General features: G+C 47.0%; 1 protein-coding gene across 2 annotated transcripts in view; it reads right to left on the bottom strand.

Moving 5' to 3' along the window:
* The window catches only part of DPYSL2 (dihydropyrimidinase like 2), a 128,298-nt gene that overhangs the window by 68,518 nt on the left and 35,804 nt on the right, over positions 1–23,976 (bottom strand). Inside the window, exon 1 of one of the 2 annotated variants that reach the window (XM_059176325.1) lies at positions 1,297–1,652. The exons of the other annotated variant lie outside the window; for it this stretch is intronic. Within the exon in view, the coding sequence (XP_059032308.1) occupies positions 1,297–1,335 (39 nt within the window). The 5' untranslated portion in view covers positions 1,336–1,652. Of the gene's footprint in view, positions 1–1,296; positions 1,653–23,976 lie in introns of those variants that run through there. 2 annotated transcript variants of the gene reach the window in all.

Below are 23,976 nucleotides of genomic sequence, written 5' to 3'. Positions count from 1 at the left end.
GGAAGCCGGGGTGTCGGTGGCTAAGGAGCGAAAGCGCGCCCTCAAATCCAGCCCTAAACACATCTTGAGTTTACCAGGATTCTTTCGGTCTCTGCCTCAGCCCTGCGTTCTACCCAGCAATCAACTGCCCAATTCCAATTGCATATCATTATATAACAATGAATTTCGCTCGCGTTCCTCCCTCCCCGGGATTTTATTCGTGTATGTAGAGAACTAGGACTGGTGAAATTTTTTCCCAGGGGAAGATGGAAAGAGGGTGGGGGCAGGAGAGCGGTGAAAGCAAAAACGGGTGGTTCAGCACTGAAGCATCGCAAATTCATCGTTTAGATGGTTTTTTTTTCCCCCCCTCATGACTTACAAACTAACCACCCCAGGCCCCAGAACCGCGCCGACACCTCCGGCCGCTGCAATCATTGTCTGGCCGAGGCCAGGCCGGGCCATCTGCTCCGCACGTCGCGCAGCGCCATTACCTCCGCGAGCCCGGCTCTGCGCGGTCCCCAACGCCCACCCTCCCAGCCCGCTTTGTATGCGCCAACACAGGCGCCTCCTTGACTGCAGAAGGGACAGACACAAGAGAGCGAGTTCAGAGCCCTGTCTCGGTTCCAGCCCCAGCGAGGGCGAGGAAGTCGAGAGGGACACCAAAACCCAGCCCCTCATCAACAAAAAGCCCACGCCTGGCCCCCCACCCTCCCCTGCTCATCACCGCGTCCCTGTTTTTCCTTCCCGTTTCCACATCATCCCGGTACTCCGTGCCCTTTCCAGCATCCCTCCGCTGTCATTACGCCTCCGGGCTGAACCCCGCTCGTTTTTCTAAGAAGCCGGAGGAAGGCTCCAGAAAGCCTTTATGGTGGGGGCGGGAGGCACAGGGAGAATCCATTTCTCTATCTCCCCCATCCAGCTCCCGGAGTCCAGCCTCGCAGCACGCAGCCCGGAGAACAATATCCGAGCTTCAACCATGCATATGCAATCTGGCATCCATTTGCTTACACCCCGCAGGCCAGCACTGCAGCATCTCGCGCTGACAATAAAAGGATACAGCGGCTCTGGCGCGCTACCTAAGACGTCCTTTAATGCACTTACGCTCCTATTTTAATGCCTTGCAAATCACGTAGCTTACAGTTCTCTATGATTGCTTCTCCCACCACTCCGATCACCTTCTTTAGCAACAGGAAAAAAAGAAAAGAAAAAAGAAAAGTTGTGTTCCTCTTCCTCCCCCTCCTTTTAAAAAATTCCTCAGATGTTCTTTGCTACAAAAGGTTGCTGGCCGACGGCAGATTTCCCAAGTACCAAACTCACCGTGATGCGTGGAATATTTTTCTTCCCCTGATAAGACATCTCTCTCCTGAGAAAAAAATAATTTCAAGAGGATAGCTGTAAAAGCAAAAATTGCCAGGAAAGAGATGGTTTTTTTGTTTTGTTTTGTTTTGTTTTTTTGCAGGATTGAAAAAGATGCAACTGCTTAGCTGGTCTTGCTGATAGCAGATTTCAGGAACGTAAAGGATAAATGCAATCCTCTGTCTCTCTTTCTTCCTCTGCTCCAACACAGCCCCAGCTAGGGCGGAAAAAAAAGAAAGAGAGAGAGAGAACAGGAGGGAAAGGGGTGGAAATAAACTACAGCAATAAAAGCCTCGGTTCAAGTCGGCCACCGCGGCGCATGCGCCGCCAGCCACTCCCTTTCCTCTCAGGCAAAAGCCATCCGCTTCGAGAGAGACGAGCCCTGATTGGCCTCAATCGTGGGATATGCAAATGAGCGCAGGCGGGGAGGGGAGCGGCGCGAGAGCGCGAAATACTGCAGTGTGCCGCCGAGGGCGGCGGTCGATGCGTGCGCCCGAGCGGGGAGCGCGCCTTTCGCGCCCTTTCTTTAGGCCGGAGCACTGGGGACTGTGGCTGGCAGCCGCCCCAAATGCATCGTCGGCAGCTCAAGGACAATGGAGGGGTGGTCATTACGGGCCGGGGGAGCCCAGCCCGGCGACGGCAGGCTTCGCCGCAGCCCGTGCGGCACGCACCCGCTCGCGCGCGCCCCGCTGGATGCCCGCCCGCGCGCCAATCCGCGGAGGCCGCCGCTGCAGCCCCGCGTGGGGTGACTGCGCCGAGCCAATGGCTTTGCTGGCGGCGAGCGCGCGACTGCACCGCCGGCCGGCGCCGCGCCGCCCGGGAGGGGCGCCCGGGCCCTCCTCCCGCCGCCCTCGCCCTTCGCGAAGGCTCGCTCGGCCTCCGCCCAGGAGTCGATGGGGAATTCAGAGGGCAGCGAGCGGAGGGAAGAGGAGCCGGGCGGAGAGCGGCGCAGCGCCGGCCACGCCCGTCCGCCGCCCAGCTCCCGAGAGAGGGGCGGCTGGACGCGGGCCTGCGAGCCGGGCTGCGCGGGGGCGTGGGGCGCGCGGCCGGGCTGCCTGGGGCTCCCGGGGCAAGCTGCGGGAGGAGAGCTATCCTGAGGGAGGGCGCCCGGCGGCGGGCTGCAGTGGCATAAGCCCTTCGTACTGCGAGCAGGGGAGGGAGGCCGCGGGAAGGAGGTGGTCGGCTGCTGGAGCTGGGCGACAGATGGGCCCTGAAAGCCCGTTGGTGCCCGCGGGCGGCCCGTTGAGGCCCAGTGTAGGGCTCTGCTCTCTTGAGCCGTCACGCCTGCCCAGGCGGGGTGCTCAGGTGGTGCCTGCAGATCTGTCCAGGAGAAACTTGGCAGTACGGTGCCGTGGACAGGGCCTCCACATCACAGTGGGACAGAAAGAGAAGATGAACTGTGGGGAAGCAGGAGGAATGAAAGAAGGGGAAACTGAGTCATGGAGAAAACCCCTGAAATCAGAGTTAAAAACACAGGCCACTCTTCACTTCCCAGTCAGAGGCACTAGTTAACGATTCAGAACACGTTCTGGGCCTCCCTTCTTGGCGCTACCAGCCCAACGGGCCCGGAACCCCTCGGTTCTGCTGGTCCAAATTGTGTAGTGGCACTCTAACTGCCAGAATCCTTGTAAGAGAAATAAGCCCGTCCACTTGATCCCAAGCAATCTACCAGGGGTCTCTGGAGATGTTGCCCAGGCAAGTACAATGACTACAACATCTGGGTAGGCCCATGGCTTTGGGTTTCTCTGTCTGAGATCAAACGATAGATAGAACCTTCCATAATCTAGGCCATCAGGCACGCATGGGGGGGGGGGGGGGGGGAAATAGAATCTATTTAATTAGCTCATACCTGCTCAGCAGATTAGCCAGATAAATACAAAATAATCCTGGGGCCACTGTGGGCCCACGTTCCAGTGTCTTTCTGCATCTGGCCACCTGTCTGTCCAGAAGATCTAAGATGATACTCTTTCACTCTTATTCTGGTAAATCCTGAAGTCCCAGAAAAGAGCCACAGCAAGCTTCATAGCTGGCTAATTCATTCAAGTTCCCATGAGCTGTGCATCTTGAAAACAAAGTAGAACCACCACCCGCCCCAACTATGCGATGTGCTAAGAGCAATGTGACTTGATGTCAGCAGGTATTGGTGTCAAGCTGTAAGGGTTAAAGTCACAAGTCTGTGAAAGCTAAAACATGCCCTCCTACCAGTGAAAGCCAACTGTAGGTTCCAGAAGGGCCGGGGGCAAGTGTTCAATTAAATCATGAGTAAAATACCACTAGGAAAGCAAGAACATAATGAGATTCAAATTAATTTAAAACAGAATGACTTCTAATTAAATTGTTTAAGATTCTTGTTAAATTTTCCTGCTCCTGAACTGTTTGATCTTAACAGATTTAACTGTATCTTGTTAACTACTAACTTGCCAATGAATAGTTTGCTTTGTAATAAAAGCTTTAAAAAAAAAAAAAAAAAAAAAAAGGTTATTCATTTGAGCGAGGGAGAGCAGGGGGAGAAGGGGTGGGGGTATGGAGAGAAAGAATCCCAACCAGACAAGCCTGCCGAAAAGAGAGCCCCACAAAAGGGTCTGTCCCATAACTCCCAGACCATGACCTGAGCTGAAACCAAGAGCCAGAAGCTCAACTGACTGAGCCACCCAGATGCCCCTGTAATAAAAGCTTTTATGTCAGTCTTCTTTGTATCAACCTTATTTCTATAGCCATCATATGAGGTTCTTAGTCCATGACAACTGACATTTCCGCTCATACACATCCAAAGATTTAAGGTTTAAATTGATCTGTCTGTTCTGACTAGAGCTTAAGAGTATTTGGCACAAAGAGGATACCAAATAGTTTTAATTGGCCAGGGAACTGTCTGCAACCTGCATTTCCTATCATATTTACCGCTCAGTGCAATGCAGAAAAGTAAAGGGGGTGGGGAAGAATTTTCCACCCACTCTGCACTGATAGACTTGTTAATATACACTGTTTTTTCACATTGTCTTTAGACAAACACTCCATGAAAATTCCTGTATAGTTACAAATCCTTATCCCTGAACCAAATATTTTAGTCTATTCTTGGGCATAATTTTTCCAAACTTCTAAAAAATTAAATGCATATCAGGGAACCTGGGTGGCTCAGTGGGTTAAGCATTGGCCTTCAGCTCAGGTCAAGATCCCAGGGTCCTGGGATGGAGCCCCGCATCAGACTCCCTGCTCAGCAGGAGTTTGTCTCTCCCTCTAACCTTCCACCCATGCTCATGATCTCTCGATCTCTCAAATAAATAAATAAAATCTCTTAAAAATTCAAAATTAAGTGCATATCAAATATGAAAAGAGAGTATTGTACCCAGGTTCTGCATCAGTCTCTGACCACGGCCTCCTCTGCAACCTCGCCTCCCAACCCTTGACACCCGTGCCTCCATCCCCATGCTCAGGTGGTACATACAGACAGAGACCGGCACACATGCTGCGCCTTGAGGCTGTGTGCCTTTGCAAACCCGTGCCCTGGCCTGTGTGGTTCCCTTCACGTCCCTCCCTTGTCCCTCAACCCCCTGTCTCCCTGCTGCCTCCTAAAGCGTTAAGCAGAACCTCCTCTCTCCACCGCTACCGGAACATGCATCTTTCCGTGTTACAATTACTTGTCCTCTTCTTCTGTCAGAACAGGACTCCTGAAAGCCAAGAGCCTGGCATTTCTTCCTGTGGTGACCAGTACCCTCCTCCCTGACCTGTGGCAGGAGCCCTCAGTGTTTGGTATAAAACAAAATGCTTTCGTGCTATTCCCAGAGAATTGCCATGTTTCTTCCATGTCACTGCCATGGTGAGTTTTCAGGTCAGGAAAATCCCCAGCTCAGCCTTTCCCTTAGCACTGTTGTCTTGCTGGGTCTTCCTTCTCTCCTCCAAGTCCCAGAAACTTCAAGAGAGCCTTGCTATAATGCAGCTCATTATTCCTTGTGTGGCCATAGCTGCCTGAATTTTCAGCTAAGCAGCCCCTAAACAAAGCTGCCATGTACCACCACACCTGATAAAATCCAGGGAGAGGGCGTCCGGTTTAGAACTCTAGAATCCTACAAGGAGCCTCGAGTCATTCCCCCCCGCCCGGCCCTCCCCGAGCACTAGTTCTTAGACTGTTCATCTCCGCCCTTCCATTACTCTTTCTACGTGCCTGCGGGGAACCCTTTATCACATCTACAACCTACACCATGCCATCCTCACCTCTGGCATGACAAGGCGAGCAGGACTTTCCATTGAAAGCTAGCTCTCACAAAGACTAGGAACTCTTTCAAAACGGTTCCTCGTGCCTCACCCTTTACAGGGCCTGACAGTGGAGGGGGGTGAGGGGAGGGCTCCAGAGGGCTGACATCCAGTCAGGATTTTTAAGATGTCCAAGTTGTACAAGTTGTCCCAAGTTGTGCTGGGAACGGGGGTGAGGAGATGAGGGACCGGGGACGCCACAGGGTGACAGGCTGTTTTCGGTTCCTCAGCTGCTGGCGCAGTCTGCCGTCCAGCCTCAGACAGGGCCCACCACTGTTCCTGGTTTCAGCTTCCCCCTTCGGGACGCTGCAGTAGCTGGTTCTGCTTCAACGGCCCCCGCTAGGCCTCTCTCTGTGGAAGGGCAACATTCAGGATGTCCCAGAGTAGGGAAACTTCAAGACAGACATTTTGACCAAAAGAACAGAGCCTAGACGTGGCAAAGAGGAGAAGTACCCCAGACCCCCTCACCGCTGCAGAACTGCTGCTGAGGGCTGTGGCCTCAAATGCACCCTGCAGAGGAGGTTAAAATTAATGCAGTGGTAAACAGAAAGCACCAACATTCTTCCTTGCCAAAAACTAAGGGCACTGACTAGGACACTTGAGCTGGAAGTGACACCGTCTCTGCAGATGGAATCTGGCCATAACAGTCGTTTTCTCTGGGTGCAGAGCCCTGAAGGGGCAGTCCGCAGAGGGACAGGCACAGGCTGCCCGGTCCAAGCCTTTCCAGCGGGTACGTCCTTTACCCAGGGTTGCTGAGTGCTGACCCATGAGGGTGGAAGTGACTGGCCCTCTGAGCCAGATGCCGCTTGTGGGAACACTGGAAAGAGTACGGGCCCGCTCAGCAGGAGCTCTGAGAGCATCCCCACCCAGACCTTACTGGGTTAAGACAAGAGGCTCATCTGTCCCAGTCCTGCTGGACACTGGGACACAGAGGAAAGCATGCAATTCAGAATCTCGTAGCCTTTGGCTTTCTCCTTTTACCACTCCTTCATAACCTACCTTGTAGGTCATCCTCTGTATGACTACAGATTTTCCATAAGGTTTTTTCTGCGGGAGGCTGGAGACACACAGCTCCTTGCTTTGGCCGTGGTGCCTCAGGCCCGCCCTCTGGTGGCCAATGAGGAGAGTGCGTTTTGAGTCCCCTCTGTCCTCAACTCAGAACTAGGAAAGGGCCCAGGCCCAGGGTTTTCAGGGGTGATTTTGCCTCTGCATTGGAATCACCTGGGACCCGGTCAGACCTCCTGATTAGAGTCTCCAGATATGAGACCCAGGGATGTTTTTTAACCGGTTTACCTCCAGCCAGTACCCGACCACACCCTGCTTTTTAACGGAAGAGGAAGCTGGGAGAACATGGACTAGCACTCAGGTCTGAGGCCCACCCAGGACTTCACTCCCCAAAGTAGACCCATGGCCCTGCTCTGTACCCCATGGAAACATCTTATGAAAGAGTGGTAAATATTCCCACTATCTTCCCACTTGATTGTCTTTTAGTAAAACACTCATGTGGTCTGCAGGAGGCAACTAGCATTACTGAGCACCTGCTGTAGTCTAGGAAAAGCAGAGTGCTTTAAATATGCCTTATTTAACCCTCCCCCAAAACCGTACTAGGGAAGTCTTCACGTTCCTGTCGTATAGCTAGGAGAATAAAATGCAAAGAAACCTCTCGTTCCAGGCCCAGCTGCGTGTAAGAGCGAGCACGGGATTCGAATCCAGATCTGGGTGACCCCACAGCCCGAGGCACTAGTTCTTTAAGTGATAAAGTACTTCCGTAGCAGAAAGTGAAAGAGGGGAGTATGGGTGGCCTGCTATCTCTTTACCCCTTTCCCAGTCCTCCAGCTAACACCATGGGAAGCTCCAAGGACTTGCTGCATTCCTTGGCCCTGCCCCTTGTCCAAAAATTCCCTCTCTCTCTTCATCACCAGGAGGACTTCACTTTCTGTCAGTGGCCAGCTCTCCTCTCATTGGAAACATAATAGATGATCACCAACATGTAAATGAGCAATGAACCCTTACCTAGCTACCCCGGGGCTAAAAGGGCAAGCCCTCATTGAGGGCTTGCCTAAAGAAAATGCAAACTATCCAGACTGCCTTCTTTCCTGCCTCATCCTGCCCTCCCCACCTCCGCAGCACCCCGGTTTCCTGCTGCTGCAACGGTCCTCTCCTCTTCCCTTCCCTGCAGGGATGGTCCTTCTCACCCCTCCATGCCCTCTTCCGGGACATGGGCCCTGACTCCCTATCTAAAGTCACCCCACGTATTGGCTACCTTCCCTATCTCAGCAGCCCCTCAATGCGGGGACCCCAGTGGGAAGTGTTTCGTGTATTTGTTTCCATCTGTATCCTTTAGTCTCTACTTCACAACAACTGCAGCCTCCCTAAGGCACCTTGTTCTCCACCCCAACCAGCAAAGAGCTCACAGCTCAATAAACAGGAGTTCCCACAGCGGCCCAAGAGCAGAGCCTCTCTGAGGATCTGGTGCAGATAGCCTCCCACCGCCCTGCCCCAGCTTGCCAACCCTCCAGCCTAGGTAACCCAGGCCTCCCCTTCCACCTCTGCCTCCCCGACTTGCACCTGCCCCCCTCCAGTCTTCTGCCAGTTCTTACTCATTCCTTTGGTTAAAATGCCAGATGGCAAGAATTCACCTCACTGGATTGGGTCACCTAGCCTCGTGGCTCCCTGTGGCAGATTTCTCTCCCACTGGGACCTGGCCTTCAGGTGCACCGGGCCTTGGCCTTCACCAGGCATGACTCCAGCCACAGGTCTGCCCGTGGTTCCTGCAGGTGGGTTCCCTTTTCCAAGCCCAGGCTTCGGGCTCGGGCTCCAACACTCTTAGGAATTAAAGCAGATACTCATCCATCTGGGCCGTCCTTGGTTCAGAAGCTGTGTCAGTTCCCCAGAGGATGGAGAACACGTGTCAGCTGCGTGTCCAGAAAGTTTAAATAACATGTCAGGAGCTTCGGTCTCTTTGAAGAATCCAGCCGTGTTCAGATACTGAGAACTACCCACTTACTCAAAAACCTTCTGTGCCTCTAGCCCAGCTCGTTCAAACAAGAGTCCCTGGAGACCTCCTCTGGGGCGATTTATTAGCTTAGTCTGTGAATTCTTGGAAGTAGTCCATTTGGGTAGTGTAAAGAATTGCTGAATTTCCCCTTCATCAGATTGGGCTTCCTCACTCCCCTATCGCCTGCCTACCTGCCATTCTAACTTCAAGTTAGAGTTTATTACGCAGTGTACCAGCCCAAGAGGACTGAAGGGTAATCGGGAGGTGAGCTCACAAGCTCACACACAGCCCCTCCTCGGGCTGCAAGGCCTTGTGCCAGGCGAGGCCATAGGGTAAGGATACATGGTGCTTCCCCGGCCCCAGAGAAGCTCTCTGCCACGGGCCTGGGCCCCCACAATGTCACCCACAAGATCACCAAAGACTGACACCAAAGACCACCAAAGACTGAGCACCATCCCAGTTCTAAGCATGCCTGGCTCCCTCGAGAAGCAGAACAGGACCGGACGGGACATATGCAGATAGGTAGGTGACTGTAAGCTACACCAGCTGGAGTAGATTCTCCATCACATATATGGGCCTTTAAACCAGATCCCACGCGTATGGGCCACACCGACTTCAGACAGGCATGCCATCTAACCAGGGAGGAAGCTGAGTGCCTCAGGAGTTCCCCTCGCTTCCTCAGGGATTGAGAAATGATGTTACATCAGTAAAATGTCCGCTTGAAGGTGATCCTGGGGGCCTGAGAGACTAAGGGCCACTATCTCATTGGCGGTGTCCCCATCTTTCCTGTGCTGAATTAAGGGCGCTGCTGCTTCTGGATCTTATGCTATCCTGAATCAGTCCTTTCCCCAAAGTGCAAATCTGACCAGGTTACTCTTCCATTTAAAATGCTTCCGCGGGTCCATGATACCTGTGTGACAAAGTCCACCGTCCTTAGCACTGTGTCCAGACTTTTTGCATAGTGTGGCTTCCACCTACTTCTTGTGCTTTCTTGAGTGCAGTTGGCATCCCTGTTCCACATCCCATGCTCCAGCTACATCAAGCTCTTCCCCTTCCCTGGAGGTGTCAGGCTGTTTGTACTGTGTCTGTACTCATATTCCCACGTCTCCCATCACTGCGTCCCCTCCCTGACCCCTCACACCATCACCCCCTCTATGCAGCACTCCTGAGACCCCAGCTAGAGCTGACCACTCCTTCTGTTGTGCACCACTGGAGCCTATAAAGACTCCTTAGCCGAGTGCCTGAAGCAGTTTCCTGTGTTATTTCTTTATACGCTGTCTCCTCTATAGACAAGAAACACCTGGGTGGCAGCTGACGGTACTTTCTTTCTGCAGCATGCACCATAAGGCCTTGTAGACACATACATGCATTCTGAAGGAATGGATGGATGGACAGATGGGCAGATGGATGATGGATGGATGACTAGATGGACGGATGGATGGTTGGATGGATGGATGGATGGATGGGTGGATGATGGATGGATGGGTGGGTAGAGGGATGGAAGGAAGGAAGGATAAAGGATAAACATATGAATAAATGAAGAAGCTCCTTCAACAAAAGTCCCGGTTATAAAATATAGTTACACTGACACTTGAGTCTAAAATGATCTTCCAAGGCACAAAGTTCACCACCAGGCTCTGTCTTAGCCCCTATTTAGTCCAAGTTTCCAGGACCACCAGTGGACACTCGTGACCGCCATTCTCTCTTGCCAGAGAAGACTGCAGAACCTCCCCTTGGGCCCATGTACCTCTAACTTGCTGTCAGCACTACTGTGTACTTATAGATGGATTTGGCGCTCTCTGGGAGAGACCCTCCATGTTGCAGAAACTTCTAGGATCTTCAGACATATCCATAGACACTTCTCCTTGATAGGAATGGGATCGGAGACCTTAAACAAAGGGCCGTCTTTACAACACTGGCATCCTCCAGTAAGACAATCCTCCAGTAATACCTGCTTGGTATGGGGAACGTTCAGACAGGCGAAGACAGGATGACCAAGTTTAACCTGTGGAATGTTCGTTTGTTCATTCATTCTTTCTTTCAAAATTTTATTTATTTATTTATTTGTTTGTTTGTTTATTTGAGAGAGAGAGACAGCATAAGGGGAGTAAGGTCAGAGGGAGAAACAGACTCCCCATTTAGCTGGGAGCCCAATGTGACTTTGGGTTCATGACCTGAGCCGAAGGCAGTCACTTAACCAACTGAGCCACCCAGGCAGCCCTGGAATGTTCTTTCAATCCAATATTGAGACAAATGCTCCTTAGCCTTTATTCTTCCCCTCCCACTTTTTTTCCGCCCCCCCCTTTTTTTTTTAAATTTTTGGCTTTAACAAGTCATTTGGCCATTTTTGCCTAGAAAGTGCCAGAAGTAACTATCATCTGGTGGACCACCAAGGTTATCATCAGAGCTGCAGGGGTCTGAATGCTAAACTGTGACTGCTAGAGAGCCTGAGGTTTGAGACCTTCCTTTCCAGCCCTCTTTAGGGTCAAAGCCAGAGCTAAGGGACAGCCTGAGCCCCACACCGATCCTTTCCAGAGTCATCCCCTGCTGTCAGATGGTGGAGAAGAAGTGGGAAAGAATACTTCAAGGCTATTGTAATTTTGACTGCAAGGATGCAGCAAAATGTAAGCTGGTAGCATCATAATAAAAAAACACAGTATGTGGCATCAGGACACGGAACCATTCCTGGCTTAAGCCAGCCCCCCAGCCCACGGATAGCCACAGCCAGTTGGCCAAAATGCAGCTTGCTCACATCACTATTTCAGCCCACTGAGGTTAATGCTCAGCAGCAGTTCTTACTGGGACAATCTCGAAATTTCCCCCCATTTGCTTGTGAAAGTCAATTTGGTGCTCAGGGTGACAGCAATGACCATGGTCTAACCCGTCCTCCACATCATCTTTGCATCATCTTAAAAGCACCCTCTAGGCATCAGTTTTCTCTTTGTGGTTATTATTCTTTTGCCTCAAAAGTCCTACAGAAAACAAGAGGACAAAAAAGACCTTCGGTCAAATGTGGAGAGCTTCTTTTCTATTCCTTATCTCTTCATTTTTTTGTCCTTTTCCTTCCCTGTCAGGTGTATGTTTGCCTCAAAGGCATTGTAAACGTCCATACCTGCCCCTAATCCTGTGAATGTCCCATCATGTTTTTGATCACAAACAGTTTTGACCACAAAAAGTTTCCAGACAAGTTCAAATGGGATATGAGAGTTGCAAGCTGTCACAGTCAGGGTTGGATAGTAGGTATTTTTCTCTGAGAGGGGACACAGGATTTTGCAGCTCACTGGGCTCTTGTTCTACTCTCTCCAGTTACTATTGCCCTCCTTCTAGTGCAGGGACCCCTTGAAAGGGGGGCGGTCCTGGAAGTTAGAGTTGGGGCCCAGCCCTTCTTAGGTGCCATCAACCTCTATGGACTGGGTCCTGCCAGGCTCTTGCTAGTGTCCCTCTTGAGGATGGACGTCCAGCCCTGGACTCCAGCCTGGTGGTGGATTCCAGGAATAGAAATCTGATATGCATAGAGGACCTCCCAAGAAATGGTGGACCTCCCACAGAATGGCAGGTCTCCCGCAGAAAGGCTGTTGCCTACCTAGCAGCTAGTGCTTCTCAGAGTGACCTACTCTTGGACCCCATCCCGGGCCTCTACTTAACTGATGTACCACTGGCCTTTGCACCTTGGAGATTCCCCTTACCCCCCACCAACCACTGCCACTGCTACCCATTTTCAGAAAGCTGAATTGCTAGATGGACTGTATTTGCCTGACTAAAGCATCAGTCCCAATCTCTGCCCAACAGTCACCTTCCTTGCATATCCATTTCAACATAGAAGGACCTAGGACATACAGATCACGGTCCCTTCCCACTGGAGGAACCAAGTGTTCTGCCTGTAAGGTGTTAGGATGTCACACCTTCTCCTCACACAGGGTGTGTATCTCATCTTGCACATCTGGAATGCAGTGGATAGAGCCAAGCTGGAGTGGAGGATTCTCCATCCATCCCACAGAGTCAAGTCTCCATAACTCACCAACGTTATAGCCCAGGGATGGGTCTTACACTTGTGTGTGAGACAACATGAAACTCTGTGAGTCTTTCCTCTGATCCCCATCTTGGCTGTGTGACAATATCGAATTCATCAAGATAGATAAAACATAACAAAGGTCTAGGAAAGGGAACCACCTGTGACATGATACTATCTTTCATGCTTCTTCCATCCAGGGAGCTGTGTCTTACAAAAGAACTTTCTTCCATGAGGGGGATGTTCTATAGCTGCTCTGTCCAACACAGTAGCCACTCCCCCACCCCCACCCATGGCTGTGGAGCATTCAAAACACACGGTTAGTATGATGGCAGAGGGCCTCAATTTTTAATTTATTTCACTAAATTAATTTTAATGTAAATAGCTCCTTATGGTTATGACTGTTGTGTTCGGCAGTGCAGATCCAGAAGGCTTTAAGTGGTGGAGACTATGTAAGTCACAAACTGGTAGCCTGTGGGCCGTATCACCCCAGAGACGTACTTTGTTTCACCACACAGTGTTTTCAATGGATTTTTAATTTGGCCAACATTTTAGAGTGAGGAGGCCTCTCATGAAAAAGCCGCACTTTCACCTTCTTCCAGAAATCAGAAGCTCCAGGCAACCCTAGTGTCTGTTCCCAGGTGGTTGGAGGAGGATAGCAGCTGTCCCTGGAGAAGGGTCCTGGGCTCTGCTTGTGTGACTTCTACACTCCATTGGCCCCCTCACACTGAGGCTGAGTTGCAGTTACTATCCAGCATTTACCTGGACCCTCTTCATTCACGTCTAGTACATCAGGTAGCCTTGATGTAAGGGCTGCTCTAGCCAACCACAGACCTCACCCAACTTCTTGAGCAAGATTTCTCTCTGTCTGTGACATTGAAGAGCCTTAAATAAGCAGCAGAAGAAAAATGACTTATGAAACAGCTGCTATTCACTAAAAATTATGACATATATTATCCATGGAATACTGTGAAGTCAGGGGCATCCATCCTATTTTACAGATGAAAAGACTAAAGCTGGAAGAAGTTAAATAATTAAATTGAATAACTGGGCCCAAATCAGAAAGCCAGAAAGTGACATAGCCAGACCATCGCACTCCTATTACCCTGTAGAAGCCCCACCCTCCAGTGTGCTGTTATCTCTCAGTTTCCAGGCCACCTCTCCACATTTATCCGGGGTCTCAGTGATTGGATCAGCCTCTCTGTGCAACTGCAATGTGGCAGAGGCTGCTACCTGTTCACAAAATCCACGTTCTCTTCTTCTGGGACCCTCAAGCACACCACATGTCCCAGCATACTTAGCAACTAGATGTGGCAGGGTCCTAGCCAACTGAATGCCTGGGGGAGAACTATGGTTGTCTCTTCGAGAGACAGAACTCTCTCTGTGCTCCTCCAAGCTCCTTTCTCCTTCTGGCTGACTGAGATGGTGCTCCCTAGAAAACCTTGGGAGCCACATGTGGGCAGTAGAGCCATCAGCAGCCCGAGTCTCTAATTAACTGCATGGAGTAGGGACCCTGTGCCCATCTCTGCCTGCTGATCACACACACCTTGAACTGTTCTGTGATATGGACATAAACTCCTCTTGTGCTTGAGTCATTACATGTATCGATTATTTGTTATAGCAGCAGTATTCCTTCTATCAACTCCTATCCTAACGCTGTTTGGATTCAATATTTGTCTAACACATATACACACACATACACACACATACACACACCTTCCATTCCCTCATCTTCTTGACCCCAGGAACCTTGGCCTGCCCTTACCTTCAGCCATTGCTTCTAGGGCTTGGTGAAGGCTCATAACCACACACATTGTCAAGGCTGGCTGAGTCACCTTCTTCATCCCAGCTGAATTCCATGGTCCATCACATGAACAGCTCTCAGCAGGATTATTCCTCTAACCCTGCAACGTCCCAATCCTAAGGCAACCCTAAACTCACTATTCCTGCACCAGTACTGTAGAGAGATGCCAGAGAAAACTCACACAGCCTTAAAGATTAGGACAGATCATCTCAGAAAAGCCCTTGCCTTGGTCACACTCTCAGATGTGTCTCAGAATCTCAGAATTTCAGAATCATGACCTTTACTCTCTCCTGCTCTCGTGGACCTCACCGTCTGGCTGGCCAGGCAGATGTGGAACAAAGGACTACACAGGCAGTGAGTATTCCTAGCAGAGAATCATGTACGCTCATCTTCTCTCCTTGGCTACAGTCTCATTGGAAGAGGACAGCCTGTTCAAAGGTTCTTTTTTTTTTTTTTTCTTTAAGATTTTATGTATTTATTTATTTGTCAGAGAGAGAGAGAGAGAGCAAGAGCAAGCACAGCCAGAGAGGCAGGCAGAGTCAGAGGGAGAAGCAGGCTCCCTGCGGAGCAAGGAGCCCGATGTGGGACTCGATCCCAGGACGCTGGGATCATGACCTGAGCCGAAGGCAGGTTCTTTCTTAATCCATGTTTTGTCCAACCCTCTTCCTCCTAAACCTCATCTTTTCTGCTACTTGTTCCCTTCAGCTTAGAAACCCTCCCCAGGCCTTCCCATTCCCCTTGGCCCTGTGTTCTCACCACTCATTGCCCTGGCATTGCTCTCATCACAGTCAGTGTCATGGTCTCCACCTCCTCAACTTCAGCTCCCACTAGCTTCTTAGACGCTGTCAACTAGCTCTTCCCCTAACTGTACAGAAAGAGCTCTGGCAAAGAGGCCCCTCCTTGGTAAACTTGCAAAACACGTTTTGCAGTGTTCATCTTAATGGGCCTCCCTATGATACTTAACATTATCAGCTCTGTTTTTCTTCGAGGCCCCTCCCTTGTTTCTCGGTGCCTTTCTTCTGGCTCCCCTCATACCTTTGTGTTATGTTATGTTTATGTTATTTCAATGTTCATTCTCACCCCATTGTACATATTGATGATTTTTTTTAACATCATCTCCTGAGCTTCTTTCTCTGACACATGCAATGATTAAGCAGAAGGTTAAACACTTCAACATTTCTGACTTCAAAAGCTTCATTTCTGACCCCTCCCAATCTTCATTCATCATTCATCATTCAACCTTCCATTCATTCATCCAACAAGGATATATTAAGTGCCTCCTACATGCCAAGGTGATAGAGTAATGGGAAAAAAAATTAAAAAAAAAAACCCACCTGTCCTCATGGAAGTTACATACTAAAAATAGGTAAAGAACATACACAAGATAACTACAGATTGCTCTAAGCACTAGCAATGAGATAAACAGAGCATAGAAAGATGGAGGAACCTTATTTTTTAAAAATTTTTTAAAAGATTTTATTTATTTGAGAGAGAGCGATAGCGAGAGAGAGCACAAGCATGGGAGATAGGGAGAAGCAGAATGCCTGCTGAGCAGGGAGCCTGAGGTGGCGGTCCATCCCAGGACCCTGGGATCATGACCTGAGCTGAAGGCAAATGCTGAACCAACTGAGCCACCCAGGCGGCCCAAGAAGGAGTCATTTTAGATATGGTGGCCTAGGAAGGTCTTTCTGGGAAGCTGATATTTAAGTGGGGATTTAGTCCCAAGAGCAAAAATCAGGTCCTTGTCCCTGGAGGGAAATTTCTGGACTTAGGATCAGGCAGCAGAAGTTAAGACCCTGACCCCACAGGAAGAAGTCAGAACATGTTGACTAGGAACTGAGTTTAGGCCTTTATCTCTGGAAGGAGCTATCAGGGCTTTATCACTGGCAGCAAAGTTTCAAAGTCATCCTGTCCCTTGAGAGTAAATACTTAATCCAAACTCTGAGAAGGAGCCAATCATTCAATCATCCGGAAGAAGAGAGTTCACATCAGAAAGTACAAAAAAGTGTAAAAATTCTGAGTTTAGGATTAGACAGTGTGTCTCTAGAACAGAAAGGAATCTAGTGTGATGGAAAGCTGAGAACAGAAGAGAGAGACAATAATAAGTAAGACAGTATGAAAACACTGCCATAATTTTTCAATATCCTCCTACCTTCGGTGGAGTCTGAGTGCCCTCCCCTTTAATCTGAGTAGGACTGCCACTGCTTTGACTGAAAGAATATGTGAGAAGAGATGCTATTTGCCTTCCAAGTAACAGTTCATAAAAGACCATGTTCTGAATTCTGAGGCACCATGTAAGGAACCCAACTACCCTGAGGCTGCCATGATGGAAAGACACACAAATCCTGATGAAGTCGATGTAGGAATCCCAACGGACAGTTCCAGCTGAGCCCTGCTTTCCTACCATCACTGCCAAGGTGCTAGATGACTCCATCCCCAGTTGTTCAAGTCACTCCAAGTCATTCAGTTTTCCCCAGGTGGGTCCCCAAATATTGTGGAGTAGAGACAATACTCCTCTACTGTGTCCAAATTCCCAGCCCACAGGATCCATGGGCATAATAAAACTATTGTTGCCTTTTGCCACTGCATTTTGTTGCTTGTTATGTTTATAGCTTGTCGTTTGTTTATAGTTTGTTATAGTTTGTTATGCAGCAATATCTACCTTGCACGACTGAACTGAAAGCAATAGAAAGGGTCCACATGTAGACTTTCTAGGTCATGGAAATAAATTTAGACTTTCTGTATTTAAAAAGAAACCATTTGGGGGCTTTAATCAGGGAGCAACAAAATCCGATTCATACTTTCTGTATATTCTGGCTGCTGTACAGTAGGAGGATTGCTGGGACACAGTCTACAGGAAGGTGAAACTGATTAAAACCAAGAGTAGGGTGGGGGCCAGTAGCAGTGAGAGAAAGTGGATGGGCATGTCTTTTACTTTGGGGATAAAGTAGTATCAACAGTTACCACTTTTTCAGTAATTACTGTGTCAGGCATTGTTCTAAGAGCTTTATATGTATTAACTCAGGTTAATCCTCATAATCCTCACATTTAATCCTCACACAAACCCTGTGAGGTGCAGGGGGAAAACAGAGATTAAGGAGCTTTCTCCGGGACCCAAAACTCATAAGTGGCAGGGACAGGAATCAAGCTTCTGCTGTCGGATCAGAGTCTATGTCTCTTCTCGTTGCTCCGGGCAATGGGAATTATGACTGGATTGGATGTAGGGAGGTTCAAGAAAACCACCAGGTGTGAATCCTAATCTGACGGCTGACTGGAGGGGAATGGTGGAACTCCCAGTCAATGTAAGAAAGCCCACGAGAGCAGCAGGCTGATGTGGGGGTGTGTGGATATAAGGCTGGTCAACATTTCCATGGGAGTGGAAGGATTTCCATTTGAGGCATGGTGATTTGAGATGTCTTTTAGACACCGAATGGAAATAATAATCTCTGCTCATGTGAGAACTCAGGGCTTAGGTGAGTTAGTTAGGATTCATTAGCTCATGGATGGTAACTGCTATAGACTAATTGCCTGTGACCTCCCCATACTTTTATATTGACTCCTAATCCCCAATGGGGTGGTCTTAGGAGGTGAGGCTTTGGGAGATGATTACAACATGGGGCAAGAGCCCTCATGAACGGGAAGAATGTGCTTATAAAAGTGGCCCCAGAGGGCTCCCTTCCCCTTCTGCCATGTGAGGACACAGGGAGAAGAGCTATCTATGAACCAAGAAGCAGGCTCCCACTAGACACCAATCTGCCGGTGTCTTGACCTTGGATTTCCCAGCCTCCAGAACTGTGAGAAAGAAATATCTGTTGCTTATAAACCACCCAGGCTATGGGATCCTGTTATGAACAGCCTAAATGAACTAGGACAGTCATTAAAGCCAGAGGACACCATGAGACCACACGGGGACAGAGGGAGGACGGTGGACAGAAGAGGGCTCTGCTTTGATGTTTCCACTGCAATTAGGAAAAAAAAAAAAAAAAATCTGCCTGTGAAGACTCAAAAGCAGTGGCCAAAAGACAGGGGGCTGTGGTGTGATGGGCACCAAATTCCCGTAGAAAATCTCCCTGTACCCCAAAGGTATGACTACTTACTCTTTTAATGCTTCTGTTGAAGAACAGCCATGAACCTGCTTCAGGCAACATTATTGGGTGTCTCTCCAGGGACTGGGCCCCCGCCCAGAGCTTTCCCTGACCAGTTCCCATTGAGTCCACCCCACAGAGCCTGGCTGTGAGCTAGGGACATACTCACTAATGTCCATCTTCAAGATCAAGTAAATGGATGTCCACTACTTCTCAGACTTTCAGCCAGAAGTTCATCTCACCAGTGATCACTGGGAATAAAATCTAAATGTCATCTTAAGTAGTGAATAAAGCAAATCCTTTGATGGGGCACTGTCTTTAAGTGTCTCAAGATTTGTTTATTGTCATTTGTAACTAATCCAAATGTGGCCTGGCCTAGAGAATGGAAACATAGCTGGTTTTGTCAAAGTGCCCAAGGTCACTCAGGATTACCCGCCAAGACCATCAGGCACGGTGGTGGGGTCTGCTCAGGATGTGTAGTTACATTTGGTCTTTAGCTGAGCCAACTCTGTGACTACTATTGACGGAGTATCTGTTTTGGACTAACAGGAGGGGAGCTGAGATGCGAGGCAAGAAAAGGATATAGTCTTCCATGGGATGTTTCAATCCAGTACAGTGTGATTACTGAACCATCCTGGACCACAATCCCAGGCCACTCCTCCCTGTGTCTGATCTCCGACTGGAACTTGCTCGACTCACAGGAGCCAGAGTGCAAAGGAAAGGGTGGTGGATAGAGGGGAATTTGTGAAGCCTGACACCAAAGCTAAAAACCATAAAGGAAAAGATTCATAGAAATGTCTCCATATCATACGTAAAATTAAAAGGCCGGTGACAAACTACAAAATAAACATTTGGAACCCATGACAGTAAAGAACAAATATCCTTATTTAACTCTTTACAGTAGATCAGTAAGAGAAAGGTGAACATTCCAGTATATTTAAAGATGAAACTAAATTCACATTCATAAGAAACAAAAAGGAAAACAAAGGAAATACATCAAACTTTACATTATTCAAAAATAATATTAGTACATATTCTTTACTATTTTAGGTGTCAAGTATATAAACCCTGGAAAGATTGGGAACCTTCAGTGTTGACCAAAATAGGAAGAAATAAGTCCTTTCATTTCTCTCACAGGAAAATATACTAGCACAATCTTTATGGAGGGAAATACAAGTAAAAATTTTAATGTGCACACCCCTTGATACAAACTGATTCCTTTTCTAGAAATGTATCCTAAGGAAATAACTGACAGATATGTGTGTTTACAGATGTTTTTCACAATACTGTTAGAAATAGTACTATGAGAAAAAAAAAGGGGGGGGGGTACTCCTGGGTAGTTCAATCATTAAGCATCTGCCTTCGGCTCAGGTCATGATTACAGGGTCCTGGGATTGAGCCCTGCATCAGGCTCCCTGCTCGGCAGGAGGTCTGCTTCTCCCTCTCCCACCCCCCCTGCTTCTGTTCCCTGTCTCACTGTGTTTTGCTCTGTCAAATAAAAAAATAAAATCCTTAAAAAGAATAGAGATAGTAAAAAAGTAGAAACAATGGAGAGTTTTTTAAATTCATGATAACTCCGACCATGCAATTATTAATATTTTAATGTTTGCAACATATTAAGTGGAAAGGTAAGTTACAAAACAGTTTATATAATATAATCCCATTTTTAAAATTAATATTTTAAAATAAATTAAAATTTTAATAATAAAATAAAATTAATATTAATATTTTTAAAGAGCAACTTTATCTTGACAGAAAAAAATGATCAGAAAATACAGACTGCTCTCCTACAGCACATTCCCCTCCCACAAACACAATTCTCTTACTGTTAATATATTAACATCTTGCATTAGGATGATAGATTTGTTACAATTGCTGAGGCCAATATTGGTGTGTAATTATTCTCTAAAGTCCATAGCTCACAGTAGGGCTCATTCTTGGAGCTGTACATACTATAGGTTTGGACAGATGTAAGATAACATGCATCCACCACTATAGTATTACAGAATAATCCCACTGCACTAAGCATCCCACTGATAAATCGTGCTCTGTCTATTTATCATTCCCTTCTAGCTCCTGACCCCCTGGCAACCATCGTTCTCTTTACTATCTCCATATTTTCACCTTCAACAGAATGTCATTTTACTGGAATCCTATAGCATGTAGACTCTCCAGATTGGTTTCTTTCCTATGAACAATAAGCATTGATGGTTCTTCTATGTCTCTTCATGGCCTGATAGCTCATTTCTTTTTAGCACTGAAATCTATTTGTCTATTCTCTCATCATTACTACACTGTCATGACTGCTAAAGCTTTATATTAAGTCTTAAAGTCGGGTAGTATTGGTCCTTCAATTTTATTCTTCTCTCTTAATATTGTATTGGCCACACTAAATATTTTGCCTTTCCCTATAAACTTTTTTTTTTCTTTGAGAGAGAGAGAGAGAGAGAGAGAGCACATGAGTGGGGGTGAGGGGCAGAGGAAAAAGGAAAGAGAATCCTAAGCAGGCTCCATGCTCATCATGAAGCCTGATGTGGTGTTTGATCTCACAACCCTGAGATCATGACCTGAGCTGAAATCAAGAGTAGGACACTGAACCAACTGAGCCATCCAGGTGCCCCATTTCTGTATAAACTTTAAAATCAGTTTGGTAGTGGGATGCCTGGGTGGCTCAGTGGGTTAAAGCCTCTGCTTTCGGCTCAGGTCATCCTGTTCTCTGCTCAGCATGGGGCCTATTTCCTCCTCTCTCTCTCTCTGCCTGCGTCTCTGACTACTTGTGATCTCTATCAAATAAATAAATTTTTTAAAAATATTTGGAAAAAAATCAGTTTGGTAGTATTAATGAAATAACTGATTGGGATTGCACTGATAGTATAGATTAAGTTAGGAATTAATGACATCTTAACAACATTGAATCTTCTTATCCACAAACATGGGTTATCTCTCTATTTAGACCTTCTATGATTTCTTTCATCAGAGAATTATACGTTTCTTACAGGTTTTAATGAATTCATATCTATGACGTTAATAAAAATATTTTGTAATTATAAACTCCAGTTGTTCATTCCTGCTGTGGTAAAGCAATTGACTTTTTAAAATATTAACATTTCTACAACTTTGTTACATCACTTACTTGTTCCAGGAGGGTTTTCTTTGTTTGATTCTTCAGAATTTATGACTTAAACAATTATGTCCTATGCAAACGAAGATAATTTTATTTCTTCCTTTCCAATCTGTATACCTTTTATTTCCTGTTCTTATTTTTATTGCATTAGGTAGGCCTTTCAATACCACGTTGAACAGAAGTGGTGAGAAGATAGATCCTTGGCTTGCTCCTAATGTTAACGGGAAAGTGTTTGGCTTCTCATCATTAACAGTAATGTTAGTTATAATATTCCTAATTTTCTGGGAATATTTATCATGAATGGATGTTGGATTTTATCAAAGACTTTTTCTGCATATCTCAATCGATACGATCAAACTATTTTTTTTCTTTAGCCCATGAATGTGATGAGTTATACTATTTGGTTTTTTTTTTTTTTTTTTAAGATTTTATTTATTTATTTATTTGACAGACAGAGATCACAAGTAGGCAGAAAGGCAGGCAGAGAGAGGAAGGGAAGCGGGCTCCCTGCTGAGCAGAGAGCCCTACTCGGGGTTGGACACCAGGACCCTGGGATCATGACCTGAGCCAAAGGCAGAGGCTTTAACCCTCTGAGCCACCAAAAACCACTAATTGGTTTTTGAATGTTGAACCAAATATGCACATCTGGAATGAATCCCACTTGGTTGTGGTATAGAACTTTTTTTATGTTTTGTTGGATTTGTTAATATTTTGTCTTGTTAATATTTCATTGAGGATTTTTACATCTATGTTCATGAGAAGCATTGGTTTATAGATTTTTTTTTTCTTGTAATGCTTTGCCTGGTTTTAGTATTAGGGTAATGTTGGCCTCACAGAATGGGTTAAAAAGTAGTACCCCCTTCTATTTTCTGGAAGCCATTGCGAAGAACCAGTATATTTTCTTCCTTGTTTGGTAGAATTCACTGGCATTTTCTATTTTAGAAGATTATTGATTATTGATTCTAGTTCCTTAATCGATATATCTATTCAGATTTTGTATTTCTTCTTCTGTAAATTTAGGTATATGTGCCTATCAAGGGATAGGTCCATTTAATCTCTTTTACCAAATTTGTGGATATGGAATTGTTCATAATACTCTTTTATTATCCTTTTCAAATCCCTAGAATCAGTTATGATTCCTCTTTCATTTCTGATATTAGTAAATTGTTTCTTCTCTCTTTTGCCTTTAGTAAGTATCTTTAGAGATCTATCAATTTTACTTATTCTTTAAAAAACTACTTAAAAAAAGATTTTATTTATTCATTTGACAGAGAGAGAGAGACAGTGAGAGAGGAAACAAGCAGAGGGAGTGGGAGAAGAAGCAGGCTTCCCACTGCGCAGGGAGCCTGATGCGGGGCTTGATCCCAGGATCCGGGGGTCATGACCTGAGCTGAAGGCAAACACAAAAATTGAGCCACACAGGCACCCCCAAAACACCAGTTCTTGGTTTCATTGATTTTCTCTAGTCATTTCCTGTTTCAATTGTATTGATATCTGTTCCCATTTTTAGTACTTATTTCCTTCTGCTTACTTTGGATTCTTCTTCTTCTTTTTTTTTTTTTTAAAGATTTTCCTTATTTTTATTTATTTATTTATTTATTTATTTATTTATTTATTTATCTGAGAGAGAGAGCAAGAGAGGACAAGCAGAGGAATGGGCAGAGGGAGAGGGAGAAGCACTCTCCCCAGTGAGCAGGGAGCCTGATGTGGGACCTAGTCATGACCTGAGCTGAAGGCAGATGCTTAACTGAATGAGCCACCCAAGAGCCCTTACTTTGGATTGTAATTTGCTCTCCTTTCTCGGGTTTCCAAGGTGGGAGCTCAGGTTAGTGACTTGAGATCTTTCTTCTTTTCTAAAAAATGCATGCAATTCTATAGAATTCCCTCATTGTGCTGCTTTTTCTGCATCTTTATTCCTTTTTTTCCCCCCCGCCCCTCGCAACTCTTTGCTGCCTTCTCTGGTTTTAATTGAGCATTTTCTCTCCTCTCTAAGTATATCCTTTTTACTTCTTTTAAACTTCGTTTTAGTGGTGGTCATAGAGTTTGCAATACACATTTAGAACTAACCCAAGTCCGGGACGCCTGGGTGGCTCAGTTGGTTGAGCAGCTGCCTTCGGCTCAGGTCATGATCCCAGTGTCCTGGGATCGAGTCCCACATTGGGCTCCTTGCTCGGCAGGGAGCCTGCTTCTCCCTCTGCCTCTGCCTGCCATTCTGTCTGCCTGTGCTCGCTCTCTCCCCGTCTCTCTCTGATAAATAAATAAAATCTTAAAAAAAAAAAAGATTACACAAATAATGATTAAAAAAAAAAAATAAACTAATCCAAGTCCACTTTCAAATGTCACTAAACTGCTTCCCTGGCGGTGCGTGTACCT

The sequence above is a fragment of the Mustela lutreola genome, chromosome 1 (genome assembly GCF_030435805.1).
Source record: "Mustela lutreola isolate mMusLut2 chromosome 1, mMusLut2.pri, whole genome shotgun sequence".
NCBI classification, from domain to species: Eukaryota; Metazoa; Chordata; class Mammalia; order Carnivora; family Mustelidae; genus Mustela; species Mustela lutreola.
The sequence above is the reverse complement of the archived record's forward strand: the minus strand, read 5'-3'. Positions and strand labels throughout refer to the sequence as shown.